This window comes from Salmo salar, chromosome ssa29 (assembly GCF_905237065.1).
Source record: "Salmo salar chromosome ssa29, Ssal_v3.1, whole genome shotgun sequence".
Lineage (NCBI taxonomy): Eukaryota > Metazoa > Chordata > Actinopteri > Salmoniformes > Salmonidae > Salmo > Salmo salar.
The window spans coordinates 33398974-33424938 of record NC_059470.1 but is presented as its reverse complement, the minus strand read 5'-3'; the positions used below and the strand labels follow the sequence as shown (position 1 = coordinate 33424938).

Genomic DNA, 25965 nt, shown 5'->3' with positions numbered 1-25965 from the left:
TATAAAGCCTCCACATTGACTCCGTTCTGGTACCCCCTGTATAAAGCCTCCACATTGACTCCGTTCTGGTACCCCCTGTATAAAGCCTCCACATTGACTCCGTTCTGGTACCCCTGTATAAAGCCTCCACATTGACTCCGTTCTGGTACCCCTGTATAAAGCCTCCACATTGACTCCGTTCTGGTACCCCTGTATAAAGCCTCCACATTGACTCCGTTCTGGTACCCCCTGTATAAAGCCTCCACATTGACTCCGTTCTGGTACCCCCTGTATAAAGCCTCCACATTGACTCTGTTCTGGTACCCCTGTATAAAGCCTCCACATTGACTCCGTTCTGGTACCCCTGTATAAAGCCTCCACATTGACTCCGTTCTGGTACCCCCTGTATAAAGCCTCCACATTGACTCCGTTCTGGTACCCCTGTATAAAGCCTCCACATTGACTCCGTTCTGGTACCCCTGTATAAAGCCTCCACATTGACTCCGTTCTGGTACCCCTGTATAAAGCCTCCACATTGACTCCGTTCTGGTACCCCTGTATAAAGCCTCCACATTGACTCCGTTCTGGTACCCCTGTATAAAGCCTCCACATTGACTCCGTTCTGGTACCCCTGTATAAAGCCTCCACATTGACTCCGTTCTGGTACCCCTGTATAAAGCCTCCACATTGACTCCGTTCTGGTACCCCTGTATAAAGCCTCCACATTGACTCCGTTCTGGTACCCCTGTATAAAGCCTCCACATTGACTCCGTTCTGGTACCCCTGTATAAAGCCTCCACATTGACTCCGTTCTGGTACCCCTGTATAAAGCCTCCACATTGACTCCGTTCTGGTACCCCTGTATAAAGCCTCCACATTGACTCCGTTCTGGTACCCCTGTATAAAGCCTCCACATTGACTCCGTTCTGGTACCCCTGTATAAAGCCTCCACATTGACTCCGTTCTGGTACCCCTGTATAAAGCCTCCACATTGACTCCGTTCTGGTACCCCTGTATAAAGCCTCCACATTGACTCCGTTCTGGTACCCCTGTATAAAGCCTCCACATTGACTCCGTTCTGGTACCCCTTTATAAAGCCTCCACATTGACTCCGTTCTGGTACCCCTGTATAAAGCCTCCACATTGACTCCGTTCTGGTACCCCTGTATAAAGCCTCCACATTGACTCCGTTCTGGTACCCCTGTATAAAGCCTCCACATTGACTCCGTTCTGGTACCCCTTTATAAAGCCTCCACATTGACTCCGTTCTGGTACCCCTGTATAAAGCCTCCACATTGACTCCGTTCTGGTACCCCTGTATAAAGCCTCCACATTGACTCCGTTCTGGTACCCCCTGTATAAAGCCTCCACATTGACTCCGTTCTGGTACCCCCTGTATAAAGCCTCCACATTGACTCCGTTCTGGTACCCCTGTATAAAGCCTCCACATTGACTCCGTTCTGGTACCCCCTGTATAAAGCCTCCACATTGACTCCGTTCTGGTACCCCCTGTATAAAGCCTCCACATTGACTCCGTTCTGGTACCCCCTGTATAAAGCCTCCACATTGACTCCGTTCTGGTACCCCGTGTATAAAGCCTCCACATTGACTCCGTTCTGGTACCCCTGTATAAAGCCTCCACATTGACTCCGTTCTGGTACCCCTGTATAAAGCCTCCACATTGACTCCGTTCTGGTACCCCTGTATAAAGCCTCCACATTGACTCCGTTCTGGTACCCCCTGTATAAAGCCTCCACATTGACTCCGTTCTGGTACCCCTGTATAAAGCCTCCACATTGACTCCGTTCTGGTACCCCTGTATAAAGCCTCCACATTGACTCCGTTCTGGTACCCCTTTATAAAGCCTCCACATTGACTCCGTTCTGGTACCCCTGTATAAAGCCTCCACATTGACTCCGTTCTGGTACCCCTGTATAAAGCCTCCACATTGACTCCGTTCTGGTACCCCTGTATAAAGCCTCCACATTGACTCCGTTCTGGTACCCCTTTATAAAGCCTCCACATTGACTCCGTTCTGGTACCCCTGTATAAAGCCTCCACATTGACTCCGTTCTGGTACCCCTGTATAAAGCCTCCACATTGACTCCGTTCTGGTACCCCCTGTATAAAGCTTCCACATTGACTCCGTTCTGGTACCCCTGTATAAAGCCTCCACATTGACTCCGTTCTGGTACCCCTGTATAAAGCCTCCACATTGACTCCGTTTTGGTACCCCGTGTATAAAGCCTCCACATTGACTCCGTTCTGGTACCCCGTGTATAAAGCCTCCACATTGACTCCGTTCTGGTACCCCTGTATAAAGCCTCCACATTGACTCCGTTCTGGTACCCCTGTATAAAGCCTCCACATTGACTCCGTTCTGGTACCCCTGTATAAAGCCTCCACATTGACTCCGTTCTGGTACCCCCTGTATAAAGCCTCCACATTGACTCCGTTCTGGTACCCCCTGTATAAAGCCTCCACATTGACTCCGTTCTGGTACCCCTGTATAAAGCCTCCACATTGACTCCGTTCTGGTACCCCTGTATAAAGCCTCCACATTGACTCCGTTCTGGTACCCCTGTATAAAGCCTCCACATTGACTCCGTTCTGGTACCCCTGTAAAAAGCCTCCACATTGACTCCGTTCTGGTACCCCCTGTATAAAGCCTCCACATTGACTCCGTTCTGGTACCCCTGTATAAAGCCTCCACATTGACTCAGTTCTGGTACCCCCTGTATAAAGCCTCCACATTGACTCCGTTCTGGTACCCCTGTATAAAGCCTCCACATTGACTCCGTTCTGGTACCCCTGTATAAAGCCTCCACATTGACTCCGTTTTGGTACCCCGTGTATAAAGCCTCCACATTGACTCCGTTCTGGTACCCCGTGTATAAAGCCTCCACATTGACTCCGTTCTGGTACCCCTGTATAAAGCCTCCACATTGACTCCGTTCTGGTACCCCTGTATAAAGCCTCCACATTGACTCCGTTCTGGTACCCCTGTATAAAGCCTCCACATTGACTCCGTTCTGGTACCCCCTGTATAAAGCCTCCACATTGACTCCGTTCTGGTACCCCCTGTATAAAGCCTCCACATTGACTCCGTTCTGGTACCCCTGTATAAAGCCTCCACATTGACTCCGTTCTGGTACCCCTGTATAAAGCCTCCACATTGACTCCGTTCTGGTACCCCTGTATAAAGCCTCCACATTGACTCCGTTCTGGTACCCCTGTAAAAAGCCTCCACATTGACTCTGTTCTGGTACCCCCTGTATAAAGCCTCCACATTGACTCCGTTCTGGTACCCCTGTATAAAGCCTCCACATTGACTCCGTTCTGGTACCCCTGTATAAAGCCTCCACATTGACTCCGTTCTGGTACCCCCTGTATAAAGCCTCCACATTGACTCCGTTCTGGTACCCCCTGTATAAAGCCTCCACATTGACTCCGTTCTGGTACCCCTGTATAAAGCCTCCACATTGACTCCGTTCTGGTACCCCTGTATAAAGCCTCCACATTGACTCCGTTCTGGTACCCCCTGTATAAAGCCTCCACATTGACTCCGTTCTGGTACCCCTGTATAAAGCCTCCACATTGACTCCGTTCTGGTACCCCTGTATAAAGCCTCCACATTGACTCCGTTCTGGTACCCCTGTATAAAGCCTCCACATTGACTCCGTTCTGGTACCCCTGTATAAAGCCTCCACATTGACTCCGTTCTGGTACCCCTGTATAAAGCCTCCACATTGACTCCGTTCTGGTACCCCTGTATAAAGCCTCCACATTGACTCCGTTCTGGTACCCCGTGTATAAAGCCTCCACATTGACTCCGTTCTGGTACCCCTGTATAAAGCCTCCACATTGACTCCGTTCTGGTACCCCTGTATAAAGCCTCCACATTGACTCAGTTCTGGTACCCCTGTATAAAGCCTCCACATTGACTCCGTTCTGGTACCCCCTGTATAAAGCCTCCACATTGACTCCGTTCTGGTACCCCGTGTATAAAGCCTCCACATTGACTCCGTTCTGGTACCCCTGTATAAAGCCTCCACATTGACTCCGTTCTGGTACCCCCTGTATAAAGCCTCCACATTGACTCCGTTCTGGTACCCCCTGTATAAAGCCTCCACATTGACTCCGTTCTGGTACCCCGTGTATAAAGCCTCCACATTGACTCCGTTCTGGTACCCCTGTATAAAGCCTCCACATTGACTCCGTTCTGGTACCCCTGTATAAAGCCTCAACATTGACTCCGTTCTGGTACCCCTGTATAAAGCCTCCACATTGACTCAGTTCTGGTACCCCTGTATAAAGCCTCCACATTGACTCCGTTCTGGTACCCCTGTATAAAGCCTCCACATTGACTCCGTTCTGGTACCCCTGTATAAAGCCTCCACATTGACTCCGTTCTGGTACCCCTTTATAAAGCCTCCACATTGACTCCGTTCTGGTACCCCTGTATAAAGCCTCCACATTGACTCCGTTCTGGTACCCCTGTATAAAGCCTCCACATTGACTCCGTTCTGGTACCCCTGTATAAAGCCTCCACATTGACTCCGTTCTGGTACCCCTTTATAAAGCCTCCACATTGACTCCGTTCTGGTACCCCTGTATAAAGCCTCCACATTGACTCCGTTCTGGTACCCCTGTATAAAGCCTCCACATTGACTCAGTTCTGGTACCCCCTGTATAAAGCCTCCACATTGACTCCGTTCTGGTACCCCTGTATAAAGCCTCCACATTGACTCCGTTCTGGTACCCCTGTATAAAGCCTCCACATTGACTCCGTTTTGGTACCCCGTGTATAAAGCCTCCACATTGACTCCGTTCTGGTACCCCGTGTATAAAGCCTCCACATTGACTCCGTTCTGGTACCCCTGTATAAAGCCTCCACATTGACTCCGTTCTGGTACCCCTGTATAAAGCCTCCACATTGACTCCGTTCTGGTACCCCTGTATAAAGCCTCCACATTGACTCCGTTCTGGTACCCCTGTATAAAGCCTCCACATTGACTCCGTTCTGGTAACCCTGTATAAAGCCTCCACATTGACTCCGTTCTGGTACCCCTGTATAAAGCCTCCACATTGACTCAGTACCGGTACCCCAGTATAAAGCCTCCACATTGACTCCGTTCTGGTACCCCTGTATAAAGCCTCCAGATTGACTCAGTACCGGTACCCCTGTATAAAGCCTCCACATTGACTCAGTACCGGTACCCCTGTATAAAGCCTCCACATTGACTCCGTTCTGGTACCCCTGTATAAAGCCTCCACATTGACTCCGTTCTGGTATCCCCTGTATAAAGCCTCCACATTGACTCTGTTCTGGTACCCCTGTATAAAGCCTCCACATTGACTCCATTCTGGTACCCCTGTATAAAGCCTCCACATTGACTCAGTTCTGGTACCCCCTGTATAAAGCCTCCACATTGACTCAGTTCTGGTACCCCCTGTATAAAGCCTCCACATTGACTCCGTTCTGGTACCCCCTGTATAAAGCCTCCACATTGACTCCGTTCTGGTACCCCTGTATAAAGCCTCCACATTGACTCCGTTCTGGTACCCCTGTATAAAGCCTCCACATTGACTCCGTTCTGGTACCCCCTGTATAAAGCCTCCACATTGACTCCGTTCTGGTACCCCTGTATAAAGCCTCCACATTGACTCCGTTCTGGTACCCCTGTATAAAGCATCCACATTGACTCCGTTCTGGTACCCCTGTATAAAGCCTCCACATTGACTCCGTTCTGGTACCCCTGTATAAAGCCTCCACATTGACTCCGTTCTGGTACCCCTGTATAAAGCCTCCACATTGACTCCGTTCTGGTACCCCTGTATAAAGCCTCCACATTGACTCCGTTCTGGTACCCCGTGTATAAAGCCTCCACATTGACTCCGTTCTGGTACCCCTGTATAAAGCCTCCACATTGACTCCGTTCTGGTACCCCTGTATAAAGCCTCCACATTGACTCAGTTCTGGTACCCCTGTATAAAGCCTCCACATTGACTCCGTTCTGGTACCCCCTGTATAAAGCCTCCACATTGACTCCGTTCTGGTACCCCGTGTATAAAGCCTCCACATTGACTCCGTTCTGGTACCCCTGTATAAAGCCTCCACATTGACTCCGTTCTGGTACCCCCTGTATAAAGCCTCCACATTGACTCCGTTCTGGTACCCCCTGTATAAAGCCTCCACATTGACTCCGTTCTGGTACCCCGTGTATAAAGCCTCCACATTGACTCCGTTCTGGTACCCCTGTATAAAGCCTCCACATTGACTCCGTTCTGGTACCCCTGTATAAAGCCTCAACATTGACTCCGTTCTGGTACCCCTGTATAAAGCCTCCACATTGACTCAGTTCTGGTACCCCTGTATAAAGCCTCCACATTGACTCCGTTCTGGTACCCCTGTATAAAGCCTCCACATTGACTCCGTTCTGGTACCCCTGTATAAAGCCTCCACATTGACTCCGTTCTGGTACCCCTTTATAAAGCCTCCACATTGACTCCGTTCTGGTACCCCTGTATAAAGCCTCCACATTGACTCCGTTCTGGTACCCCTGTATAAAGCCTCCACATTGACTCCGTTCTGGTACCCCTGTATAAAGCCTCCACATTGACTCCGTTCTGGTACCCCTTTATAAAGCCTCCACATTGACTCCGTTCTGGTACCCCTGTATAAAGCCTCCACATTGACTCCGTTCTGGTACCCCTGTATAAAGCCTCCACATTGACTCAGTTCTGGTACCCCCTGTATAAAGCCTCCACATTGACTCCGTTCTGGTACCCCTGTATAAAGCCTCCACATTGACTCCGTTCTGGTACCCCTGTATAAAGCCTCCACATTGACTCCGTTTTGGTACCCCGTGTATAAAGCCTCCACATTGACTCCGTTCTGGTACCCCGTGTATAAAGCCTCCACATTGACTCCGTTCTGGTACCCCTGTATAAAGCCTCCACATTGACTCCGTTCTGGTACCCCTGTATAAAGCCTCCACATTGACTCCGTTCTGGTACCCCTGTATAAAGCCTCCACATTGACTCCGTTCTGGTACCCCTGTATAAAGCCTCCACATTGACTCCGTTCTGGTACCCCTGTATAAAGCCTCCACATTGACTCCGTTCTGGTACCCCTGTATAAAGCCTCCACATTGACTCAGTACCGGTACCCCTGTATAAAGCCTCCACATTGACTCCGTTCTGGTACCCCTGTATAAAGCCTCCAGATTGACTCAGTACCGGTACCCCTGTATAAAGCCTCCACATTGACTCAGTACCGGTACCCCTGTATAAAGCCTCCACATTGACTCCGTTCTGGTACCCCTGTATAAAGCCTCCACATTGACTCCGTTCTGGTATCCCCTGTATAAAGCCTCCACATTGACTCTGTTCTGGTACCCCTGTATAAAGCCTCCACATTGACTCCATTCTGGTACCCCTGTATAAAGCCTCCACATTGACTCAGTTCTGGTACCCCCTGTATAAAGCCTCCACATTGACTCAGTTCTGGTACCCCCTGTATAAAGCCTCCACATTGACTCCGTTCTGGTACCCCTGTATAAAGCCTCCACATTGACTCCGTTCTGGTACCCCTGTATAAAGCCTCCACATTGACTCCGTTCTGGTACCCCTGTATAAAGCCTCCACATTGACTCCGTTCTGGTACCCCCTGTATAAAGCCTCCACATTGACTCCGTTCTGGTACCCCCCTGTATAAAGCCTCCACATTGACTCAGTTCTGGTACCCCTGTATAAAGCCTCCACATTGACTCCGTTCTGGTACCCCTGTATAAAGCCTCCACATTGACTCAGTTCTGGTACCCCCTGTATAAAGCCTCCACATTGACTCCGTTCTGGTAACCCTGTATAAAGCCTCCACATTGACTCCGTTCTGGTACCCCTGTATAAAGCCTCCACATTGACTCAGTACCGGTACCCCTGTATAAAGCCTCCACATTGACTCCGTTCTGGTACCCCTGTATAAAGCCTCCAGATTGACTCAGTACCGGTACCCCTGTATAAAGCCTCCACATTGACTCAGTACCGGTACCCCTGTATAAAGCCTCCACATTGACTCCGTTCTGGTACCCCTGTATAAAGCCTCCACATTGACTCCGTTCTGGTATCCCCTGTATAAAGCCTCCACATTGACTCTGTTCTGGTACCCCTGTATAAAGCCTCCACATTGACTCTGTTCTGGTACCCCTGTATAAAGCCTCCACATTGACTCCATTCTGGTACCCCTGTATAAAGCCTCCACATTGACTCAGTTCTGGTACCCCCTGTATAAAGCCTCCACATTGACTCAGTTCTGGTACCCCCTGTATAAAGCCTCCACATTGACTCCGTTCTGGTACCCCTGTATAAAGCCTCCACATTGACTCTGTTCTGGTACCCCTGTATAAAGCCTCCACATTGACTCCGTTCTGGTACCCCTGTATAAAGCCTCCACATTGACTCCGTTCTGGTACCCCCTGTATAAAGCCTCCACATTGACTCCGTTCTGGTACCCCCTGTATAAAGCCTCCACATTGACTCAGTTCTGGTACCCCTGTATAAAGCCTCCACATTGACTCCGTTCTGGTACCCCTGTATAAAGCCTCCACATTGACTCAGTTCTGGTACCCCCTGTATAAAGCCTCCACATTGACTCCGTTCTGGTACCCCTGTATAAAGCCTCCACATTGACTCCGTTCTGGTACCCCGTGTATAAAGCCTCCACATTGACTCCGTTCTGGTACCCCTGTATAAAGCCTCCACATTGACTCCGTTCTGGTACCCCTGTATAAAGCCTCCACATTGACTCCGTTCTGGTACCCCTGTATAAAGCCTCCACATTGACTCCGTTCTGGTACCCCTGTATAAAGCCTCCACATTGACTCCGTTCTGGTAACCCTGTATAAAGCCTCCACATTGACTCCGTTCTGGTACCCCTGTATAAAGCCTCCACATTGACTCAGTACCGGTACCCCTGTATAAAGCCTCCACATTGACTCCGTTCTGGTACCCCTGTATAAAGCCTCCAGATTGACTCAGTACCGGTACCCCTGTATAAAGCCTCCACATTGACTCAGTACCGGTACCCCTGTATAAAGCCTCCACATTGACTCCGTTCTGGTACCCCTGTATAAAGCCTCCACATTGACTCCGTTCTGGTATCCCCTGTATAAAGCCTCCACATTGACTCTGTTCTGGTACCCCTGTATAAAGCCTCCACATTGACTCCATTCTGGTACCCCTGTATAAAGCCTCCACATTGACTCAGTTCTGGTACCCCCTGTATAAAGCCTCCACATTGACTCAGTTCTGGTACCCCCTGTATATAGCCTCCACATTGACTCCGTTCTGGTACCCCTGTATAAAGCCTCCACATTGACTCCGTTCTGGTACCCCTGTATAAAGCCTCCACATTGACTCCGTTCTGGTACCCCTGTATAAAGCCTCCACATTGACTCCGTTCTGGTACCCCCTGTATAAAGCCTCCACATTGACTCCGTTCTGGTACCCCCTGTATAAAGCCTCCACATTGACTCAGTTCTGGTACCCCTGTATAAAGCCTCCACATTGACTCCGTTCTGGTACCCCTGTATAAAGCCTCCACATTGACTCAGTTCTGGTACCCCCTGTATAAAGCCTCCACATTGACTCCGTTCTGGTAACCCTGTATAAAGCCTCCACATTGACTCCGTTCTGGTACCCCTGTATAAAGCCTCCACATTGACTCAGTACCGGTACCCCTGTATAAAGCCTCCACATTGACTCCGTTCTGGTACCCCTGTATAAAGCCTCCAGATTGACTCAGTACCGGTACCCCTGTATAAAGCCTCCACATTGACTCAGTACCGGTACCCCTGTATAAAGCCTCCACATTGACTCCGTTCTGGTACCCCTGTATAAAGCCTCCACATTGACTCCGTTCTGGTATCCCCTGTATAAAGCCTCCACATTGACTCTGTTCTGGTACCCCTGTATAAAGCCTCCACATTGACTCTGTTCTGGTACCCCTGTATAAAGCCTCCACATTGACTCCATTCTGGTACCCCTGTATAAAGCCTCCACATTGACTCAGTTCTGGTACCCCCTGTATAAAGCCTCCACATTGACTCAGTTCTGGTACCCCCTGTATAAAGCCTCCACATTGACTCCGTTCTGGTACCCCTGTATAAAGCCTCCACATTGACTCTGTTCTGGTACCCCTGTATAAAGCCTCCACATTGACTCCGTTCTGGTACCCCTGTATAAAGCCTCCACATTGACTCCGTTCTGGTACCCCCTGTATAAAGCCTCCACATTGACTCCGTTCTGGTACCCCCTGTATAAAGCCTCCACATTGACTCAGTTCTGGTACCCCTGTATAAAGCCTCCACATTGACTCCGTTCTGGTACCCCTGTATAAAGCCTCCACATTGACTCAGTTCTGGTACCCCCTGTATAAAGCCTCCACATTGACTCCGTTCTGGTACCCCTGTATAAAGCCTCCACATTGACTCCGTTCTGGTACCCCTGTATAAAGCTTCCACATTGACTCCGTTCTGGTACCCCTGTATAAAGCCTCCACATTGACTCAGTTCTGGTACCCCTGTATAAAGCCTCCACATTGACTCCGTTCTGGTACCCCTGTATAAAGCCTCCACATTGACTCCGTTCTGGTACCCCTGTATAAAGCCTCCACATTGACTCCGTTCTGGTACCCCTGTATAAAGCCTCCACATTGACTCCGTTCTGGTACCCATGTATAAAGCCTCCACATTGACTCCATTCTGGTACCCCTGTATAAAGCCTCCACATTTACTCCGTTCTGGTACCCCCTGTATAAAGCCTCCACATTGACTCCGTTCTGGTACCCCTGTATAAAGCCTCCACATTGACTCCGTTCTGGTACCCCCTGTATAAAGCCTCCACATTGACCCAGTTCTGGTACCCCTGTATAAAGCCTCCACATTGACTCAGTTCTGGTACCCCGTGTATAAAGCCTCCACATTGACTCCGTTCTGGTACCCCTGTATAAAGCCTCCACATTGACTCAGTTCTGGTACCCCTGTATAAAGCCTCCACATTGACTCAGTTCTGGTACCCCTGTATAAAGCCTCCACATTGACTCCGTTCTGGTACCCCTGTATAAAGCCTCCACATTGACTCCGTTCTGGTACCCCTGTATAAAGCCTCCACATTGACTCCGTTCTGGTACCCCTGTATAAAGCCTCCACATTGACTCCGTTCTGGTACCCCCTGTATAAAGCCTCCACATTGACTCCGTTCTGGTACCCCGTGTATAAAGCCTCCACATTGACTCCGTTCTGGTACCCCCTGTATAAAGCCTCCACATTGACTCCGTTCTGGTACCCCCTGTATAAAGCCTCCACATTGACTCCGTTCTGGTACCCCTGTATAAAGCCTCCACATTGACTCCGTTCTGGTACCCCTGTATAAAGCCTCCACATTGACTCCGTTCTGGTACCCCTGTATAAAGCCTCCACATTGACTCCGTTCTGGTACCCCGTGTATAAAGCCTCCACATTGACTCCGTTCTGGTACCCCTGTATAAAGCCTCCACATTGACTCCGTTCTGGTACCCCTGTATAAAGCCTCCACATTGACTCCGTTCTGGTACCCCCTGTATAAAGCCTCCACATTGACTCCGTTCTGGTACCCCCTGTATAAAGCCTCCACATTGACTCCGTTCTGGTACCCCTGTATAAAGCCTCCACATTGACTCCGTTCTGGTACCCCCTGTATAAAGCCTCCACATTGACTCCGTTCTGGTACCCCTGTATAAAGCCTCCACATTGACTCCGTTCTGGTACCCCTGTATAAAGCCTCCACATTGACTCCGTTCTGGTACCCCCTGTATAAAGCCTCCACATTGACTCCGTTCTGGTACCCCTGTATAAAGCCTCCACATTGACTCCGTTCTGGTACCCCTGTATAAAGCCTCCACATTGACTCCGTTCTGGTACCCCTGTATAAAGCCTCCACATTGACTCCGTTCTGGTACCCCTGTATAAAGCCTCCACATTGACTCCGTTCTGGTACCCCTGTATAAAGCCTCCACATTGACTCCGTTTTGGTACCCCTGTATAAAGCCTCCACATTGACTCCGTTCTGGTACCCCTGTATAAAGCCCCCACATTGACTCCGTTCTGGTACCCCCTGTATAAAGCCTCCACATTGACTCCGTTCTGGTACCCCTGTATAAAGCCTCCACATTGACTCCGTTCTGGTACCCCCTGTATAAAGCCTCCACATTGACTCCGTTCTGGTACCCCTGTATAAAGCCTCCACATTGACTCTGTTCTGGTACCCCTGTATAAAGCCTCCACATTGACTCCGTTCTGGTACCCCCTGTATAAAGCCTCCACATTGACTCCGTTCTGGTACCCCTGTATAAAGCCTCCACATTGACTCCGTTCTGGTACCCCTGTATAAAGCCTCCACATTGACTCCGTTTTGGTACCCCTGTATAAAGCCTCCACATTGACTCCGTTCTGGTACCCCCTGTATAAAGCCTCCACATTGACTCCGTTCTGGTACCCCCTGTATAAAGCCTCCACATTGACTCCGTTCTGGTACCCCTGTATAAAGCCTCCACATTGACTCCGTTCTGGTACCCCTGTATAAAGCCTCCACATTGACTCCGTTCTGGTACCCCTGTATAAAGCCTCCACATTGACTCCGTTCTGGTACCCCCTGTATAAAGCCTCCACATTGACTCCGTTCTGGTACCCCTGTATAAAGCCTCCACATTGACTCCGTTCTGGTACCCCTGTATAAAGCCTCCACATTGACTCCGTTCTGGTACCCCTGTATAAAGCCTCCACATTGACTCCGTTCTGGTACCCATGTATAAAGCCTCCACATTGACTCCGTTCTGGTACCCCTGTATAAAGCCTCCACATTGACTCCGTTCTGGTACCCCCTGTGTAAAGCCTCCACATTGACTCCGTTCTGGTACCCCCTGTATAAAGCCTCCACATTGACTCAGTTCTGGTACCCCTGTATAAAGCCTCCACATTGACTCCGTTCTGGTACCCCTGTATAAAGCCTCCACATTGACTCCGTTCTGGTACCCCCTGTATAAAGCCTCCACATTGACTCCGTTCTGGTACCCCTGTATAAAGCTTCGTTATTGTTATTTTATTGTTGCTCTTTTATTTTTTTACTTTAGTTTATTTAGTAAATATTTTTCTTAAACCTGTATTGTTGGTTAAGGGCTTGTAAGTAAGTATTTCACAGTAAGGTCTACACTTGATGTATTCGGCACATCTGTAAAATTACATTTGATTTGATTTTACACTCAACATATGGTGCTGCTACTCTGTTCTTTATTTTATTCTTATTATTATCTATCCTGATGCCTAGTCACTTTACCCTGCCTTCATGTACATATCTACCTCAAATACCTTATTATTATCTATCCTGATGCCTAGTCACTTTACCCTGCCTTCATGTACATATCTACCTCAAATACCTTATTATTATCTATCCTGATGTCTAGTCACTTTACCCTGCCTTCATGTACATATCTACCTCAAATACCTTATTATTATCTATCCTGATGCCTAGTCACTTTACCCTGCCTTCATGTACATATCTACCTCAAATACCTTATTATTATCTATCCTGATGTCTAGTCACTTTACCCTGCCTTAATGTACATATCTACCTCAAATACCTTATTATTATCTATCCTGATGCCTAGTCACTTTACCCTGCCTTCATGTACATATCTACCTCAAATACCTTATTATTATCTATCCTGATGTCACTTTACCCTGCCTTCATGTACATATCTACCTCAAATACCTTATTATTATCTATCCTGATGCCTAGTCACTTTACCCTGCCTTCATGTACATATCTACCTCAAATACCTTATTATTATCTATCCTGATGCCTAGTCACTATACCCTGCCTTCATGTACATATCTACCTCAAATACCTTATTATTATCTATCCTGATGTCTAGTCACTTTACCCTGCCTTCATGCACATATCTACCTCAAATACCTTATTATTATCTATCCTGATGCCTAGTCACTTTACCCTGCCTTCATGTACATATCTACCTCAAATACCTTATTATTATCTATCCTGATGCCTAGTCACTTTACCCTGCCTTCATTTACATATCTACCTCAAATACCTTATTATTATCTATCCTGATGTCACTTTACCCTGCCTTCATGTACATATCTACCTCAAATACCTTATTATTATCTATCCTGATGTCACTTTACCCTGCCTTCATGTACATATCTACCTCAAATACCTTATTATTATCTATCCTGATGCCTAGTCACTTTACCCTGCCTCCATGTACATATCTACCTCAAATACCTTATTATTATCTATCCTGACACCTAGTCACTTTACCCTGCCTTCATGTACATATCTACCTCAAATACCTTATTATCATCTATCCTGATGCCTAGTCACTTTACCCTGCGTTCGTGTACATATCTACCTCAAATACATTATTATTATCTATCCTGATACCTAGTCACTTTACCCTGCCTTCATGTACATATCTACCTCAAATACCTTATTATTATCTATCCTGATGCCTAGTCACTTTACCCTGCCTTCATGTACATATCTACCTCAAATACCTTATTATTATCTATCCTGATGTCTAGTCACTTTACCCTGCCTTCATGTACATATCTACCTCAAATACCTTATTATTATCTATCCTGATGCCTAGTCACTTTACCCTGCCTTCATGTACATATCTACCTCAAATACCTTATTATTATCTATCCTGATGTCTAGTCACTTTACCCTGTCTTCATGTACATATCTACCTCAAATACCTTATTATTATCTATCCTGATGCCTAGTCACTTTACCCTGCCTTCATTTACATATCTACCTCAAATACCTTATTATTATCTATCCTGATGTCACTTTACCCTGCCTTCATGTACATATCTACCTCAAATACCTTATTATTATCTATCCTGATGTCACTTTACCCTGCCTTCATGTACATATCTACCTCAAATACCTTATTATTATCTATCCTGATGCCTAGTCACTTTACCCTGCCTCCATGTACATATCTACCTCAAATACCTTATTATTATCTATCCTGATGCCTAGTCACTTTACCCTGCCTCCATGTACATATCTACCTCAAATACCTTATTATTATCTATCCTGATGTCTAGTCACCTTACCCTGCCTTCATGTACATATCTACCTCAAATACCTTATTATTATCTATCCTGATGTCTAGTCACTTTACCCTGCCTTCATGTACATATCTACCTCAAATACCTTATTATTATCTATCCTGATGCCTAGTCACTTTACCCTGCGTTCGTGTACATATCTACCTCAAATACATTATTATTATCTATCCTGATACCTAGTCACTTTACCCTGCCTTCATGTACATATCTACCTCAAATACCTTATTATTATCTATCCTGATGCCTAGTCACTTTACCCTGCCTTCATGTACATATCTACCTCAAATACCTTATTATTATCTATCCTGATGTCTAGTCACTTTACCCTGCCTTCATGTACATATCTACCTCAAATACCTTATTATTATCTATCCTGATGCCTAGTCACTTTACCCTGCCTTCATGTACATATCTACCTCAAATACCTTATTATTATCTATCCTGATGTCTAGTCACTTTACCCTGCCTTCATGTACATATCTACCTCAAATACCTTATTATTATCTATCCTGATGCCTAGTCACTTTACCCTGCCTTCATGTACATATCTACCTCAAATACCTTATTATTATCTATCCTGATGCCTAGTCACTTTACCCTGCCTTCATGTACATATCTACCTCAAATACCTTATTATTATCTATCCTGATGTCTAGTCACTTTATCCTGTCTTCATGTACATATCTACCTCAAATACCTTATTATTATCTATCCTGATGCCTAGTCACTTTACCCTGCCTTCATTTACATATCTACCTCAAATACCTTATTATTATCTATCCTGATGTCACTTTACCCTGCCTTCATGTACATATCTACCTCAAATACCTTATTATTATCTATCCTGATGTCACTTTACCCTGCCTTCATGTACATATCTACCTCAAATACCTTATTATTATCTATCCTGATGCCTAGTCACTTTACCCTGCCTCCATGTACATATCTATCTCAAATACCTTATTATTATCTATCCTGATGCCTAGTCACTTTACCCTGCCTCCATGTACATATCTACCTCAAATACCTTATTATTATCTATCCTGATGTCTAGTCACCTTACCCTGCCTTCATGTACATATCTACCTCAAATACCTTATTATTATCTATCCTGATGCCTAGTCACTTTACCCTGCCTCCATGTACATATCTACCTCAAATACCTTATTATTATCTATCCTGATGTCTAGTCACCTTACCCTGCCTTCATGTACATATCTACCTCAAATACCTTATTATTATCTATCCTGATGCCTAGTCACTTTACCCTGCCTTCATGTACATATCTACCTCAAATACCTTATTATTATCTATCCTGACACCTAGTCACTTTACCCTGCCTTCATGTACATATCTACCTCAAATACCTTATTATTATCTATCCTGATGCCTAGTCACTTTACCCTGCGTTCGTGTACATATCTACCTCAAATACATTATTATTATCTATCCTGATACCTAGTCACTTTACCCTGCCTTCATGTACATATCTACCTCAAATACCTTATTATTATCTATCCTGATGCCTAGTCACTTTACCCTGCCTTCATGTACATATCTACCTCAAATACCTTATTATTATCTATCCTGATGTCTAGTCACTTTACCCTGCCTTCATGTACATATCTACCTCAAATACCTTATTATTATCTATCCTCCATTCTTGTGTATTCAATTTTATTCCTGTTGTGTTACAATTTTATTCCTCTTGTGTTAGAAAAAAAACGTTTTTTTTTTAACTCTTTATTGTTAGGAAGTGCTCGTAAGCAAGCATTTCACGGTAAAGTCTACGTCAGTTGTATTCATCGCATGTGGCAAATAAAATGTGATTTGATTTGAGAAGAGAGACCATTGTGCATAGCGAAGCCTTCTGTTTTACGCGCACTGCCTGCTGCTCCCCTGCAGAAGAGGTGATGGTGCGTTCCAGGCAGAGCCCCCCCACCCACCCTCTCTATCCATAGACTGAATGAAATCAGCTGACGAATAGTATCTCCCTACTGCTTGATGGAACGCGCCGCTGCGCCGAAGCCGGCTGTTGCCCGAGCGTTGACACCGCAGCAGGTTGCCCGTGTTGCTTTTATGTTGTGGATGTCGGACTGATTCCGCGTTGGTAGACTTTTTTTGTGGCCGAAAAGGAGGTTACTTTTCTGGGGCAGTGGCGGACCACGCTGACCATGGCCTCCAACTTCAATGATATAGTGAAACAGGGATACGTGCGGATACGGAGTAAGAAACTAGGGGTGAGTGACACTTTGCTGTATAGGAGGAGAGGCTTCTACGTAGAGTTATTTGCCGTCAGGGCAGTAAGGGAGGAAGGCAGGGAGGCAGGGGCAAGGAGAGCTGGATTAGAAGAGGTTTAGTTGCTCCGTAGGCAGCTGTACTGCTGTGAGCTTTACAGAGGAAAATAACAGATGAGCAAAACAACATGATTAACTTTCCTTCAGGGGTTGCATTTAGTTAAGATTTGTTTGCTTAGAATGTAAGATATGTAACATTTAACAGAATATGATGGCAATAACAATGTTTCAATTTGTTGAAGATTCACGTATATTATTATCTTGCAATAAATGGGACTCTTTTTATATATATTCTTTATCACCACAACGATAACTATGTTGTTAAAAGTTATAATTTAGGCTAAGTGCCAGATCACAGAGTCAACTCTATCATTGACAACAGCTGTTTGCGTTGTATTATATTTATAGTACTCCATGCAAGGCTTTGATGGATATAGATTGTGTATTGGATAAAGACTGGATAGTATCCGAGTGGGTGTGAGAGACAGGCTATGTGGATAATGTAGCCTAGGTTGCTATAGCTCTGGTCAGAGTTGTATTGACCGCGAAGCACTGAAACGGTAACTAAGTTATAACACGGTAATAACACTAGCATTTTGCTACACCCGCTATACCATCTGCTAAACACGTGTATGTAACCAATACAATATATATTTGATTTGATTTAATACACTTATAATAATAATAATAGCAATGGATTATGTTTATAACACTTGTCTATGTGCTCAAAGCACTTTACACGACATAGGCTACAGTGATCTGTACCACCGACTGGACAGCAGGTTACCAATAGTACCTGGTATTGATAATGGTACACTCTGTCACCCACAGTGTCTCTGCCTGATGTTCCCTGAGTCATAAAGACAGCGGGTGTATTTTTACATCACCGTTATATTCCAGGATGACTGTAGAGCAGAAACATGTCGCTCTGACCATGATGGGTGATGCTGGCTAATGATGTCTGCTTCCACTCTCACCGCCCCCGCCTCATCACGACATTGTCTTCATGCGTTAAGATTTCAGAATAAGACTTTTGTAATTCATTTTTCTATGATGAAACAAAAGAGGAAAAACACACACTGTATCCTCTACTTCCATTTTAAAGCACTCTAGTTACATTGCTATTCATATTTGTGTGTGTATAGTGTGTATAGTGTGATCTGGCACAGTCCTTCGCTGCAACTGTCAGTTAGATAATTCAATATTAATTCAGTGACTTTAAGACTATAAGCTTAAACATGCTCTCTAAGGCACCTGTATATACCGTTTTTTTTTTATCATAAAGAGCTTAAGTGAAGGACATTCTTCTGAAAAAGTGGTAAGAAAAAATCCAAGTATATTGAACATAAATATAAACGCAACATGTAAAGTGTTGGTCCCATTTTTCATGAACTAAAATAAAAGATCCCAGAAATGTTCCATACCCACAAAAAGCTTATTTCTCTCAAATTTTGTGCACAAATTTGTTTCTATCCCTGTTAGTGAGCATTTCTCATTTGACAAGAAAATCCATCCACGTGACAGGTATGGCATATCAAGAAGCTGATTAAACAGCATGATCTTTACACAGTTGCAATTTGTGCTAGGGACAATAAAAGGCCAATCTAAAATGTTCAGTTTTGTCACAAAACAGAATGCCACAGATTTCTCAAGCTTCGAAGGGGGCGTTCAATTGGCATAGGAATGTTCAGCAGAGATGTTGCCAGAGAATTGAATCTTAATTTCCCTACCATAAGCCGCCACGTCGTTTTAGAGAATTTGGCAGTACGTCCAACCGGCCTCACAATCGCAGGCCAGGACTTCCACATCCGGCTTCTTCACCTGCTGTGCTGGATTGTCTGGGGGAGGGGGGGGTGAATGCCGAGGAATAATTCTGTCTGTAATAAAGCCCTTTTGTGGGGAATAACTCATTCTGATTGGATGGGCCTGGCTCCCCAGTCGGTGGACCTGGCTCCCAAGTGGGTGGGCCTATGCTTTCCCAGGCCCACCTATGTCTGTGCCCCTGCTCAGTCATGTGAAATCCATAGATTATGGGGCAAATTAATTTCTTTAAATTTACAGATTTTCTTCTAAGAACTGTAACTCAGTAAAATCTTTGAAATTGTTGCATGTTGTGTTTATATTTTTGTTCAATATAATTGCAAAAGAGGACCACAACCTATATTAATTATCAAGGACTTGGGACTAAGGTTCTATCAGAGTCCTTTTCTTTTCTTTAAGTTCCAGATCTCAGAACTGTTTTGTTATGTCTTCCTCTTTGATGACACTCCGTCCAATCATTTTTAATGACAACCCAGCATTGTGTGCTTGGTTAGCAGATTGAACCTCACAGCACCAAGTTCAAATTTGTCTGCTTTCTGATTCTTAATGGATTTTTTCCATCTTAAATTGACTTTTTCACAAATCGGACACATTGCACATGTGGAGGACTTTCTAAAGATCAACTCTATGTGAATAACTAATTTCTGACCAAAATGTCAGATTGAACCTAATAGTCCCAAGGCTGTTGTGGAGGTGGCTATGCCAGGCCAGATCCCTTTCATCATGGTGGTTGTTATTTGTTTCACTCTGTTAACCTCCCCCAGCTTGTTGTTTGAATCCCAGTTATGAAACCATACTGTGATGGTCGTGTTTCACCTCTGATAAAGCATGTAGTGACTGACTGACAGACTGAGACACGAGGATAAAGGTCTGATACTGGCCGTTTGTTCTCCATTCTCTCCAGCCTTGGTGCTTGACTGTTTCTGCGTTGAACCATATCAGCGGTACCCCTGCTAACATATAACCTTAACCAAAAACCATTAGGGGGTAATACACAAAGCTGATCTTACTGTAAACCTTACTGTGCCATCTGTATCTTTCCCTCAATATCACTATGGCTGTCCTCCCTCTCTCTTGTCTCTCCCTCTCTCATCTCCTCCCTCTCTCTTGTTTCTCCCTCTCTCATCTCCTCCCTCTCTCATCTCCTCCCTTTCTCACCTCTCCCTTTCTCATCTCCTCCCTCTCTCTTGTCTCTCCCTCCCTCTCTCATCTCCTCCCTTTCTCATCTCCTCCTTCTCTCATCTCCTCCCCCTCACCTCTCCCCCTGTAAACATTACACTCACAGAAGTTCCAAAAGAATAAAGACATTACAAATGTCACATTATGTATATATACTGTACAGTGTTGTAACGATGTACAAATGGTTAAAGTACAAAAGGGAAAATAAATAAGCATAAATATGGGTTGTATTTACAATAGTGTTTGTTCTTCACTGGTTTACCTTTTCTTGTGGCAACAGGTCACGAATCTTGCTGCAGTGATGGCACACTGTGGTATTTCACCCAGTAGGAGTGGGAGTTTATCAGAATCGGGTTTGTTTTTCGAATTCTTTGTGGATATGTGTAATCTGAGGGAAATATGCGTCTCTAACATGGTCATATATTTGGCAGGAGGTTAGGAGGTTCAGCTCAGTTTCCACCTCATTTTGTGGGAAGTGAGCACATAGCCGGTCTTCTCTTGAGAGCCAGGTCTGCCTACGGCGGCTTTTCTCAATAGCAAGGCTATGCTCACTGAGTCTGTACATAGTCAAAGCTTTCCTTAAGTTTGGGTCTGTCACAGTGGTCAGGTATTCTGCCACTGTGTACTCTCTGTTTAGGGCCAAATAGCTTTCTAGTTTGCTCTGTTTTTTGTTTTCTCATGATTAGTTTGGGTCTAATTGTGTTGCTGTCCTGAGGCTCTGTGGGTCTGTTTGTGTTTGTGAACAGAGCCCCAGGACCAGCATGCATTGGGGACTCTTCTCCAGGTTCATCTCTCTGTAGGTGATGGCTTTGTTATGGAAGGTTTGGGAATCGGTTCCTTTTAGGTGGTTGTAGAATTTAACGTCTCTTTTCTGGATTTTGTTAATTAGCGAGTATCGGCCAAATTCTGCTCTGCATGCATTATTTGGTGTTTTGACACAAATATTAATTTCCACAAAGTTTGCTGCTTCAATGTCTTTAGATATTTTTGTCAGATGTTACTATTGAATACTGAAGTATAATGACAAGCATTTCATAAGTGTCAAAGGCTTTTATTGAAAATTACGTGAAGTTGATGCAAAGAGTCAATATTTTCAGTGTTTGATCCTTCTTTTCCAAGACCTCTGCAATCCGCCCTGACATGCTGTCAATTAACTTCTGGGCCACATCCTGACTGATGGCAGCCCATTCTTGCATAATCAATGCTTGGAGTTTGTCAGAATTTGTAGGTTTTTGTTTGTCCACCCGCCTCTTGAGGATTGACCACAAGTTCTCAATGGGATTAAGGTCTGGGGAGTTTCCTGGCCATGGACCCAAAATATCGATGTTATGTTCCCCGAGCCACTTAGTTATCACTTTTGCCTTATGGCAAGGTGCTCCATCATGCAGGAAAAGGCATTGTTCGTCACCAAACTGTTCCTGGATGGTTGAGAGAAGTTGCTCTCTGAGGATGTGTTGGTACCATTCTTTATTCATGGCTGTGTTCTTAGGCAAAAATTGTGAGTGAGCCCACTCCCTTGGCTGAGAAGCAACCCCACACATGAATGGTCTCAGGATGCTTTACTGTTGGCATGACACAGGACTGATGGTAGCACTCACCTTGTCTTCTCCAGACAAGCTTTTTTCCAGATGCCCCAAACAATCGGAAGAGGGATTCATCAGAGAAAATTGTTTTTTTGGGATTCAGTTCATTTGCATGGCAAAGAGGAACTTTGCAATTAATTGCAATTCATCTGATCACTCTTCATAACATTCTGGAGTATATGCAAATTCCATCATACAAACTGAGGCAGCAGACTTTGGAAAAAGTAATATTTGTGTCATTCTCAAAACTTTAGGCCACGACTGTACATGGAGGATATTTTTGCAGAATTCTACATGCAGTCTCTATTTGGTGTTTTTCCCTTTTTGTCTCTCTCTCTCTCTCTCTCTCTCTCTCTCTCTCTCTCTCTCTCTCTCTCTCTCTCTCTCTGTCTCTCTCCCTCTGTCTCTCTCCCTCTGTCTCTCTCCCTCTGTCTCTCTGTCTCTCTATCTCTGTCTCTCTATCTCTGTCTCTCTATCTCTGTCTCTCTCCCTCTGTCTCTCTCCCTCTGTCTCTCTCCCTCTGTCTCCCACCTCTGTCTCTCTCCCTCTGTCTCTCTCCCTCTGTCTCTCTGTCTCTGTCTCTCTGTCTCTGTCTCTCTGTCTCTCTCCCTCTGTCTTTCTCCCTCTGTCTCTCTCCCTCTGTCTCTCTGTCTCTGTCTCTCTGTCTCTGTCTCTCTGTCTCTCTATCTCTGTCTCTCTATCTCTGTCTCTCTCCCTCTGTCTCTCTCCCTCTGTCTCTCTCCCTCTGTCTCTCTCCCTCTGTCTCTCTGTCTCTCTCCCTCTGTCTCTCTCCCTCTGTCTCTCTCCCTCTGTCTCTCTATCTCTGTCTCTCTATCTCTGTCTCTCTATCTCTGTCTCTCTATCTCTGTCTCTCTATCTCTGTCTCTCTCCCTCTGTCTCTCTCCCTCTGTCTCTCTCCCTCTGTCTCTCTATCTCTGTCTCTCTCCCTCTGTCTCTCTATCTCTGTCTCTCTACCTCTGTCTCTCTACCTCTGTCTCTCTACCTCTGTCTCTCTCCCTCTGTCTCTCTCCCTCTGTCTCTCTCCCTCTGTCTCTCTATCTCTGTCTCTCTCCCTCTGTCTCTCTATCTCTGTCTCTCTATCTCTGTCTCTCTATCTCTGTCTCTCTCCCTCTGTCTCTCTCCCTCTGTCTCTCTACCTCTGTCTCTCTACCTCTGTCTCTCTACCTCTGTCTCTCTCCCTCTGTCTCTCTCCCTCTGTCTCTCTCCCTCTGTCTCTCTATCTCTGTCTCTCTCCCTCTGTCTCTCTATCTCTGTCTCTCTATCTCTGTCTCTCTATCTCTGTCTCTCTCCCTCTGTCTCTCTCCCTCTGTCTCTCTCCCTCTGTCTCTCTCCCTCTGTCTCTCTCCCTCTGTCTCTCTATCTCTGTCTCTCTCCCTCTGTCTCTCTATCTCTGTCTCTCTACCTCTGTCTCTCTACCTCTGTCTCTCTACCTCTGTCTCTCTCCCTCTGTCTCTCTCCCTCTGTCTCTCTCCCTCTGTCTCTCTATCTCTGTCTCTCTCCCTCTGTCTCTCTATCTCTGTCTCTCTATCTCTGTCTCTCTATCTCTGTCTCTCTCCCTCTGTCTCTCTCCCTCTGTCTCTCTCCCTCTGTCTCTCTCCCTCTGTCTCTCTATCTCTGTCTCTCTACCTCTGTCTCTCTCCCTCTGTCTCTCTATCTCTGTCTCTCTATCTCTGTCTCTCTATCTCTGTCTCTCTCCCTCTGTCTCTCTATCTCTGTCTCTCTACCTCTGTCTCTCTACCTCTGTCTCTCTACCTCTGTCTCTCTCCCTCTGTCTCTCTCCCTCTGTCTCTCTCCCTCTGTCTCTCTATCTCTGTCTCTCTCCCTCTGTCTCTCTATCTCTGTCTCTCTATCTCTGTCTCTCTATCTCTGTCTCTCTCCCTCTGTCTCTCTCCCTCTGTCTCTCTATCTCTGTCTCTCTATCTCTGTCTCTCTCCCTCTGTCTCTCTATCTCTGTCTCTCTACCTCTGTCTCTCTACCTCTGTCTCTCTCCCTCTGTCTCTCTATCTCTGTCTCTCTATCTCTGTCTCTCTCCCTCTGTCTCTCTCCCTCTGTCTCTCTCCCTCTGTCTCTCTATCTCTGTCTCTCTACCTCTGTCTCTCTCCCTCTGTCTCTCTATCTCTGTCTCTCTATCTCTGTCTCTCTCCCTCTGTCTCTCTCCCTCTGTCTCTCTATCTCTGTCTCTCTCCCTCTCTGTAGTGTGTCAGACAGCTGAGACTGAGTGGAATGGCATTTCTCTATTCAGCGCCCACACTGCACCCTCTGCCTAACCTCAACCTCAACACACACACACACACACACACACACACACACACACACACACACACACACACACACACACACACACACACACACACACACACACACACACACACACACACACACACACACACACACACACACACACACACACACACACACACACACACGTCATTGCACGGCTGCGCACACTGGTCCAACACGGAGGAATTGGCACAAAATCCAACACAAACAAACAAGCAAACAATCTGTTGCCAGAGTATGTGGTTCTTCAGTTAGATCTAATCAGAGTCTGTGGTTCTTCAGTTCGATCTAGGCTGGCTTTGTACCATAAGCTATTACTTGTTTTCTCTGCTCAGTTAATCTGCTCGGGAGACAGACTGACAGACAGACAGACACACAGACCCAAATTAAATGGTGGTAAACTGGTGGTGAAGCGCAGGTCGATGTATCTGTAATAACAGATTTATCTACCTACCGCTGTGTAAGGAATAGCTGCGATGGCAGAGGATATTGCCGTTGTCCCCATATCCTGTCCCTCTTTTTGAGAAACGGCAGACATAATCGGTGGGATAGACTGTCTTGGGAAGGGAGCAAAACATGACCTTTTAGTCATTCATGTAATTGCTTGAAGGCAGCTCCATGTTCCTCAGGTTGAGGTTAGTGCTGGAGACGGGAAGGCAGCTCCATGTTCCTCAGGTTGAGGTTAGTGCTGGAGACGGGAAGGCAGCTCCATGTTCCTCAGGTTGAGGTTAATGCTGGAGACGGGAAGGCAGCTCCATGTTCCTCAGGTTGAGGTTAGTGCTGGAGACGGGAAGGCAGCTCCATGTTCCTCAGGTTGAGGTTAATGCTGGAGACGGGAAGGCAGCTCCATGTTCCTCAGGTTGAGGTTAATGCTGGAGACGGGAAGTCAGCTCCATGTTCCTCAGGTTGAGGTTAATGCTGGAGACGGGAAGGCAGCTCCATGTTCCTCAGGTTGAGGTTAATGCTGGAGACGGGAAGGCAGCTCCATGTTCCTCAGGTTGAGGTTAATGCTGGAGACGGGAAGGCAGCTCCATGTTCCTCAGGTTTAGGTTAATGCTGGAGACGGGAAGGCAGCTCCATGTTCCTCAGGTTGAGGTTAGTGCTGGAGACGTGAAGGCAGCTCCATGTTCCTCAGGTTTAGGTTAGTGCTTGAGACGGGAAAGGATTTCTCTCATGGCTCTGTCTTAGTCATAACTAATGGATATAGGAAGCACCATCTAACTACTTTACAGTCTTCTGGCTGTGAATCAGGCTGCCATTCAAAAATCACATTCGTCTAAATGTTCACACACTGTAAATGTGCCATGAGGGAGTGCGAGACAGAGAGAGATGAAAACAGCAGCTCCAGGACAAGGTAGCACGTCTGGTGAACAGGTCAGGGTTTCATAGCCGCAGGCAGAACAGTTGAAGCTCGAGCAGCAGCAAGACCAGGTGGACTGGGCACAGCCAGGAGTCATCAGGCCAGGTAGTCCTACGGCTCAGGTCCTCCGAGAGAAAGAGACAGAGAGAGAGAGAGAGAGAAAAAGAGAGAGAGAATTAGAGGGAGAATACTTAAATTCACACAGGACACCAGATAAGAGAGGAGAATTACAACAGATATAACAGAGG

At 46.0% G+C, this 25965-nt stretch overlaps 1 protein-coding gene across 1 annotated transcript in view; it reads left to right on the top strand.

Moving 5' to 3' along the window:
* The first annotated feature begins 17174 nt into the window (after nucleotides 1–17174).
* Nucleotides 17175–25965, top strand: part of LOC106590619 (docking protein 6) — a 213928-nt gene continuing 205137 nt past the window's right edge. The window contains exon 1 of the mRNA XM_045711018.1: nucleotides 17175–17416. Within this exon, the coding sequence (XP_045566974.1) occupies nucleotides 17351–17416 (66 nt within the window). The 5' untranslated portion in view covers nucleotides 17175–17350. The remainder of the gene's footprint in view (nucleotides 17417–25965) is intronic.